Source organism: Trifolium pratense, linkage group LG6, assembly GCF_020283565.1.
Source record: "Trifolium pratense cultivar HEN17-A07 linkage group LG6, ARS_RC_1.1, whole genome shotgun sequence".
Taxonomy (NCBI): Eukaryota; Viridiplantae; Streptophyta; class Magnoliopsida; order Fabales; family Fabaceae; genus Trifolium; species Trifolium pratense.
The window spans coordinates 31,075,754-31,085,004 of NC_060064.1; the positions used below are offsets into that span (position 1 = coordinate 31,075,754).

At 29.9% G+C, this 9,251-nt stretch overlaps 1 protein-coding gene across 1 annotated transcript; it reads right to left on the reverse strand.

Annotated features, from left to right (window-relative positions):
- Positions 1–2,136: 2,136 nt before the first annotated feature.
- On the reverse strand, positions 2,137–4,195 carry LOC123891498. The gene has a single exon (XM_045941374.1). The coding sequence runs from the start codon at positions 3,394–3,396 to the stop codon at positions 2,608–2,610; it is 789 nt and encodes a 262-aa protein (XP_045797330.1). The 5' UTR covers positions 3,397–4,195; the 3' UTR covers positions 2,137–2,607.
- Between the last annotated feature and the right edge of the window lie 5,056 nt (positions 4,196–9,251).

The following is a 9,251-nucleotide window of genomic DNA, read 5'->3' on the forward strand; positions in this document are numbered from 1 at the left end:
CTCGTCCCACCGATGGCAAAGACACAATGACTCTGTTGCTCAATGAAATTAGTAGGACACGTACTGCTCTATTTATGCGGGACTTGCTGCAACTAGTACTATATCAATGCTTTCATGATAATTTTTTATTTCTTATGTAAAAGTTATTTTCTCTATTAGTTGATTAAATAAGTTTTTATTTATTTGAACGTATCACCACAAATTCAAATAATACCGACTATGTATACTTGACGTACCTAATTCCTTAAAAGTTATAAATTGTGTATCTGAACTCGTACCACATACCGAAGAGAATTATAAATTGTGTGACTATGGATTGGAAACTAATCCCATGCTATGCTCTGGTTGTGTATTGTTACTAACAGGTATCTACAACTATAAGGCCTCAATAGATTTTTTTTAAGCAAAAATGTTATTAATAAATTAAAAATAAATAAATAAAAATAATTATAGGGAATAGAGAAGAACAGTTTATGTAAATACATCAACTACTTAGTATCATTAAAGATTATACATTACACTTGCCAAAAAAAAAAAAGATTATACATTACAAACTGTATATATTCTTTGTTATATTTTTCCTAATATTTTTAAAATTTTAAAATTAAAGTATATTTTATTAAATACGTTTAATTTTTATTTTATTTTTCTTTACATTCGATAATAATGTTCATACAATCTCAGAAATACATAGAAAATCTATCTCGTATGTGTTGTCTATCAGTCCATGCATGCCATGGTACCTTATTACCTTAAACATGCAACACAAAAAGAGCTCAAAAAAGGTATTACTATTACCTAAAGCCATATTTATTAGTATATTTTTCTGACTTGCTATGATTCTTGAACGTGGTTAGTGGGGTTAGAAAGAGGGTGCCTTTCGGTCATGACCCACTAGACATAATATTCACGGGCACTTGCATCTCTTTGTTGTTTACCAAAAAAGCCACTAAATTAGAGCCTCTCTTTTATCAAATTTGTCACTTTGTTAAGTGGTGCTTGACGCTTCTATGAGCCATATATGCAAATTTTAATGCCCTTTCTTTGAGATCTTCATCACATATTTTGAATAGAGAAGGAAATTGATTGGTTGCATTTGTTCAATCTATTATTAATCTAAATCGTTCGATCTTAATCAATACAAAAAACAGTCTACGTTTTTTAATTTTGTGTTTTAAACTCATTTTGCCAAATTGATGTACGAGAGTGGTTCACACTAAGTCTAATGCAAGTGCTTGTGCATAATGTGTATGTAAGTGTTGTAAACTTTGAAGTATCGAATTCGATTTCTACTCGTCAAAGCAAAATATGAGTGGTTCAATTAGATTTGGATTTATGTGATTGCATAATTACATTCATGAGGGATAATCATGTCCACAAGAAATCAAGGTCAAACAAAGAAGCATAAAAACATGACATGGGACAATGTTGATTAAGATCTCTCGAACTCTCAATGCATAATTCACGTTGTTGTAAATCTAATCCGTTCAATCTTGATGGTACAATTTTTTTTATTTTTTTATGCACGGCTATTTACATTACAGTTGCAAGTTTTCTACTCATTTTGCCAAATCAAAATATGTGCGGTTCACCTCATACGGAGTAACGGATCTGGACCGTACGATCTAGAATTGGCGGCTGAGATTGTTTTGATGTATAAAACTGTGTGTAAGATCAGAACCGTTCGATCTGAAATGGAAGACTGTGATCTAATACCGCATGAAATTTCTACAACATAGAATCCGGATCCCTAACATAACTAGTTGGTGCGTATTATATGTTGTAAACTCGAGTGTATCATATTTGGTTTTTACTTATAAAAGATATATTAATCGCCCAATTAAAATTGAATGTTTGAGATTTGTCATGTGAGAGATAATTCCAACAGTATGAAAACTAAGTTGGACAAAGAAGCCTAACATGACATTGGACAATGTTGATTCAAGATATGTCTTATTCACAGTCTTGTTTAGAGGAGAAAATGAAATAACAAATACACTTCAATGTCCTTTACACAGATGCATGTATAAATAAGTAGGACCATCTCATAACTCAGAAAAAGTTATCAATTATCATAGTGTCATGTCAGATACATTAGGAAAATGAAATGAAAAAAATATATGGTGAGCATGGATGTTTTAATAAACATTTAATTTCCCCATATCTTCTGAAACATTGAGAGTACATCTCACAAAGTGATTATTCGGTATATCTTTGGTATTACGGTGGATATGCTAGAATCATGGTAACTCGCCGTAATTATACAAAAGTTACACTATGTAGTTTTTCAAAAATCACGATGAATCATCATAATTCTAACATATCCACTATGATACCGAACATAGGCTTGACAGATTAAAATATACTCAAAATAACCCAAAGGTAAGAAACAAATTCCAAAACTTCAAAAAAAAAAGTGGAATTCTTCACAATGCAATTAAAAAGATTAATGAAGAAAAAATAAAATTAAAGAGGCTCTTAATTGATTGACAGAACTTTGATGTTAGCTGAAGTTTTTTCTCTGTAAATCTAACCGTCTCTACGACTATGACTATAACATCGTGCAGCGGCTGTAGAGGATCCAAATTCAGTTGAGAGATGAATGTGTCAGGAAGCTAAGGGAAGTACTTGTGATGTGCTTGAATGGTACTGATGTGCTCTTTCTGATTTTTTGTCAACAACTATTGTGATGAGAGAATCATCAACTTCATTTCCATTAATACCCTTGTTATCATCTTGTAATTTTCTTCTTAGCTTCTCTTCTGCTTCTTGTAAGAACTTGAATTTAGGAGGAGGTGATGATTTTAATCTATTGAACTCTGCATCAGTTGTTGATTCAAAAAGAGGGTTGAATCCATGTTGATTATAGGGACTACAATTAAGAGGAGTGAAAAAATGTGGTGATGCAATAGGTGTTAAATATGGTGTTTCCACATCTAACAAATCACCTAAACTTCTACCTCTTCTAGACTTACTATCTTCAGATTCTAAATCCTCTTTTGATTCTTCAACTATTGTGAACAAGAATCTCGGATGACCTAAAATGTCGTCCGGATGATGTTGTCTCATGTACTCTGCTTCGATTCCATCTTCACCGAAGGGTTTGAAAAGAAACTCCTTGGTAGTTTGTGAATGAGATTGTAGTTGAGGATCATGCACAAAGTTGTCACCTATTCTCATTGAAGAACAACTTAAGGAAGAAGTTGATGGTCTTTTCCAACAAAACATATAGAAAAGCTCTTTCAAAGGGTTGCCATTGCCATAGTCATTTTCAATCTCTCTATTGATTATTCTCTTCTTCCACCATAACAAGTAGTAAACTTCAGCTACTAAAGCCAATAAAAGGCAACCAAAAACAATACTTAAACCAAGTCCTACACTACTCAAAGATTTCATCTTTGTTCTCGAATCAAACTTAAACTCCAAATTCGAATCCTGACTCAAACAATTTTTTGTCAGACTTTACTTGCCCGTCAAATTCGCGAATTCCAAATTACCAGGGCACCCTTTCATACTTAGAATCAAAGGGTTAAGATAAACAAATTCAAACTTAAAACACAACTCACTTAGCCTCTAATGATGTTCATTGGCCAAATTAACTAACATCTAATCTATATAGTCATATAAAATTGACTAGTGAAATACCAAAAATAAAAATTACAATGAAATTTCAACAAAGAGAATGACACATATTCAAGAGTACATGAAAAAGCTTACTTGAGTAATTGACTTAATCTAAACCCTCTATGCTTAGATTTTGAACTCAAGCATGCAAATCTGGATATTCCTTTTGACTTGAAGAAAATTCAATGTAAACCAATATTGTTTAGACATAAAAACAAACACCTTGTGGGCAAATTGAAAAAGATTCTCAAAAACACCAATCTGCAAAATGGGCCAACCAAAAAAAAACTCCTTTTCTCTCTTGAAAGCAACACTTGCAAATCATAAGCTTGAAACTTTAGCTTTTAGCTTTTAACCACACTTTACATCAAGCACTTCCTTATGGATTAGACCCATCATTATATAGAAGCATTTTTATTAACCAAAAACCAGTTTGTGGTAAAACCACGAGCAGGAAAATTACAAGAGAAGTTCAAGTGAGAGAGTGTGTGTTTGAGAGCAATGAACCTGTCTGGCTTATGGTTGGATGGTCTCTTCCTTCGAGAGAGGCTCACATGGGATCAGAAAGAAAAGGAAAATGACAAGTCAATATATATGTCATTACATGTTACAATTTTTATTTTTTTTTAATAATGAAAATTTAGGTCGGAGATGGTATTCCAGTCTAACGCGGCAAAGAATAATTTAGTCTTAATGATTTTATGAGATTTTGTTGGACTATATTGATTTTGTAAGATTTTAAAGATTTTTTTTACAAGACTTTTTTACAATCAAGATTTTTAACCCATGATTTGAATGAATTTTGAGATATCTTTTTCGAAAGATTTTTTACAATCAAGATTTCATAATACTTTATATATTAGGAAACTTTTGTATATTAGGAAATTTTTAAAAAAATCAATAAATTTTAATAAAAGAAATTATATTTTTTTGGGAATCCAAATATTCAAACAAAAAAAAACCTTACATTTTTTAGTATAATTTAGAGTTCAAAGAACACTTACAAAGTTATTTACATTTACTTTTTTTCAAAGGCACTAGCGGAGCTCAAACCCAAGACCTCTTGGATCCAAGACCTATCATTTTACCGCTAGACCAAGCCTTTGGAGTTATTACATTGTCACCGACACATTAATACCGATAATTATTTTAAAAAAAATGACATAATTAAATACAATTATAGATATCGGTGTTGAACACATATATGTATCAGACATCGGATAGACTTTCGATATAGCAAAAAAAAATTAAGCAATTGTGTAGCAAATTTATTATACTAATAATGAAATTTTTTGAACAAGTACTACTAATGAAATTTTATCTAATATGTACAAATAAATAAATTTTGTACTATGCAAAAACTTTTTTTCACCAGATCATATTTGATTTAATTGTACAATTTATTAATTTAATAGTAAGAATAAATTTAAAGGTATGTTATTCAAACATCATATTTTACCGACAAAAATACGACAACATAACTCATCCACTGTATGCACACACACCGAAACAGCTCAAAAAATTATTAAAAATGTCAAATAGTACATGTTGTATTTTTGTTTGTTATTTGATGTCTACGTAACATTTCTGATAAATTTATGCATGATGCAAGATTTATGTCAGTAATGATGTATATATACTTTGCCTGAAAATAACTTGTATATACACATTAGATAGACTTTTCATTGGAAGTGCAAGTGTTATGGATCAAATTTATTATACCAATACGTAATAAAGTTTTATCTGAGTCATCGTGAGCTTAGCTTAGTTGGTAAAGACATCAGCATTTTATATGAATGAATCCGGGTTCGAACTCCGAACACTCCACTAGTCCATCTTTAAAAAGTGGAATTTCAAGCCGTTAGGCTACCTGACAAAAAAAATAAAGTTTTATATCTAATATGCGCAAATAAATAAATTTTGCACTATGCAAAAACTTGTTTATCACCACGTCTTATTAGATCTTATTGTGAGATTTCTTAAATCTAATAGTAAGAACAAATTTATGTACCATGAGACTTATCTCAATTATGAAGCATAGTTTTGCTTTTGCCTGAAAATAATGTACTTGTATAAGATCCTTCATGTAGGGGGAAGATTTTTTTCCCATAACATGCAGATGCCACTTGTTGTTGTGTCACTAGCTGACAATTTGGGAGGGACAATGATTCCATATCTGAAAGTTTCCTACAATGCTTCTTGTTTCATAAATTTTAATTATGACTTTTGTTGATTAATGCTTTTTTTCTTCATGCATGATTTTTGTATTGAACTAATGAAATTATTTGGAAAGGAAGTAACATTGCTATTGCTTCCTTTTGATTTAGTAGATCATGATGAATATGATGATATTATCTCAAAACAACAGCTCAAATGGCGGGAGAATTTGTCATCAAGTGATTTATTTATTAAGCCATTAGATTTGGTTTCGTGACGAGGGATTTAGATAGTATGATATAAGTTTTGAATTTGATCCTTAGCTCGTTGTAAAAAAAATGATTTATTTATTAATTAATTAATTATTACTATTTTTGTTTACAAAAATTAACTATTACTATTAGTAATTATTAAATAATGAGTTTTTTTTATTTTATTTGTGGGTTCTCTAAATTAAACTAAAATTTGCTAAACCTAGGAGAGTTCGAGTTTAAAGAGTTCATATCTCTTATTGATTTAAATTAATTTATTGTTATTATCGAGAGTTTGTATTTTTTTTAAAAGTAATTTAGTGGTTATAAAGTTGCCCATAAAAGTAAATAAGTGGGAAAAATCATAGTCGAACCTTGATATCTATGTATATAATATAATGTCTCTATCAACTGAATTATGTTCACGAGAATGAGTCTTGATAATTCGGAGTTCGGTCGTGGGGTAAATGAAATCAGCCTCGGCACAAATTATTTCTATCAAGAATCGAACTCAATTTTTTTTAAACGATCGATTCTAAAGTATCATTACACTTTTTTTATCAGGGGAAATGAGTGAACTTTTCTTTTTTAAATGGTGGATCATAGGCCAAATTAAGAAAAAAAATGATAAAATGTGTTGTTAATTTAAATTTAAAAAAGTTAGACGAGTCACAAAGCTCAACCGTAATTTCACAAATTTAATGGTTTATTAAATAACTTAAATCTTGATGGGTCTTAATAACATATCAAATGATTTTCACAGAAATTTTAAAAAATTTATGGATGATACGATATAAATTTTCAATCCAACAGTAAATTTCGTAAAATTTATATTCGGTAGATTACTTGTCCACGGTGGACCACTTGTCACCGTAGCATTAGCCATGATTGATAATAATGAATGAATACAAAAACACAACCTCTAGAAATACTATTCTCCTTCAAATTATTTGTTGTCCATTACCACATATCCTCTTTCAAAAAAGATTGTGTTTTCATGACCAAAAAGAAAAAAAAGATTGTGCTTTTCAATTATAATATGATGACAAAGGCCTCCTAGTTGTATTAATTCAATAAAGTATTATTATAAAATAATAATAATAATAATAATGCACAACCATATAAATTTATTTTTTCAAAAACTATTTTATAAATTTTGTGTAATTTTTTATTTTAATTGACCTCGTTATAAAAATTTACTCTAAGGGTCTGTTTGGTAAGTCCAATAAGCTACCAATAAGCTTAGCTTATAGCTTATTGGACTAGCTTATAAGCTTGTTTGAAAAAAATATGTGTGTTTGGTAAAAAAAAATTCTCATTAGCTTATAGCTTTTTTTGAGATATTATTTTAAGTAGCGTTTGAACTTATAAGTTATAGTTTCTTACGGTTTTTCTATTTCTAACCTTTAATTTAATTTTATTATTTTTTATAAAATAAAAAACTATCCACTAAAGAGAAAAACTACCCACTATGTATGCCTTTTTATATTTATCAATAATTTTAAAAGCTAATTTTACCAAACACTCTAATTTTAATCAAGTAATTTTCCAGCTATCAACTATGAATGTTTATAGCTTTAAACATGTTAGAACAGTTATAGGGACAACCATATTGTCGTCTTTAATAAACTCTACATTAAAAACGATATAGACCAAGTTGACCAACATCACTCCAAAATAATACAACCAAAATAGGTAGTCATTTATTTATTATTTTGACTAAAATAGGTAGTCATTTATATGAAAGTAATAAATCCCTACAACTACTATTTTCAATCAAGCTAAAAAATGTGGCTTTCATGTACTCCCAAGAGATCGAGAGCAAGCAAGAGAAAAAAAAAAGTAATAATAATGTATATTTTTAAATAATTAAGTACTATAATCTCAGAGATAGGAATGGGGCAGATACCACCTACTTAAGACTATAAATTTCAAGAATCTATCGGTCTTGTAAAAGAAATGCACATTTTGACCATTTTTAATTATCCAAGAAATATGAAGGGCAACTTGAAGCCCTACTTTTTTAGTAGTTTTCCAAATACTAAAAGCTTATTAAATATTGTACGAAGGAAAGGATTGATTGCTTAAAAGTTAAAACTTGGTCAGTATTGTAGCAATACAACTGAGGTAGAGTATACTTTTGCAAGATTATGACCCAAATAAACAACGACGACTATTAGTTAGAGAAAATCTTGGTAAAGCGCGCTTGACTTGGAGGTTGACGCGTCCTCTTGCTAGGTGGAAGAGAGGAACAAATCCTTTGCGCTGCCTATCGTGAACAAGCCCTGTTTTTGGATAATGCAAGTTCCATTCACAGCCTTATACCATTATGGTTACGAGAATCTTAGCTTGAGACATGAGTGACTCTATTTGCCTCTAAATAAAAGTTAGATTGTAATTACATTGGTTGTAATAAAGGACATGCACCTATTTAAGATAATTTCTAGCTCGTTAACATAAGTGTTGCCCTTGACGATAGAGTTGACCACAACTTGACAATCACTCTCAAAATTGACTCGACTTTCAAAATTGATTCAATCATAGCTATTAGTATGACTTTTAAACAAAAATGCGCTAATGAATTGAATTATTCCATCCTAATACAAATACATGGTTAAAAACTTTGTCTCTATTCATCTTGTGCAGAAATCTGGTTATTAATAATAATATGGTTAAAAACATAATAATGTACTGTGTGTTGTGTCTTTGTGTTAGATGAAATAAGCTTTTCTTTTATTTTTCTCAACATATTAGTCTGTTTGGCTCACTCATTAACCCTTTCCATTTGCCTTTTTCAAAATACTCAAAAACAACAAATTTAAAAGGCAAATTTATGTTCAAAGAGGTTTAACTTTAAATATATGAATTGGTTAAATTAGTTGAACAAAGAGTTAAAAGATTTGGAGGTTCAGGTTTCAAGTTCTAACAAAATACAAAATAACTAACATAACAATTAACATACTAACAATGTGCCATTAAAAAAAATACTTTAACGTATGAATTGATTTGAGCAAATAAAATATTATAATATGATATACATTATAGTCCATTGTTCTATGTCAAGAGAAATTTGTATGTAGCATGGGAATATTAATACATTTCATGTGGGGTAAATGTTTCAAATTATTAAAAAAAAAAAAAATGGGGTCAGCTGCCCACATTAACAAGAATGAGATCCCATCACAAATTCTTTCTCACTCCTTACTGAAATTCTCAAAG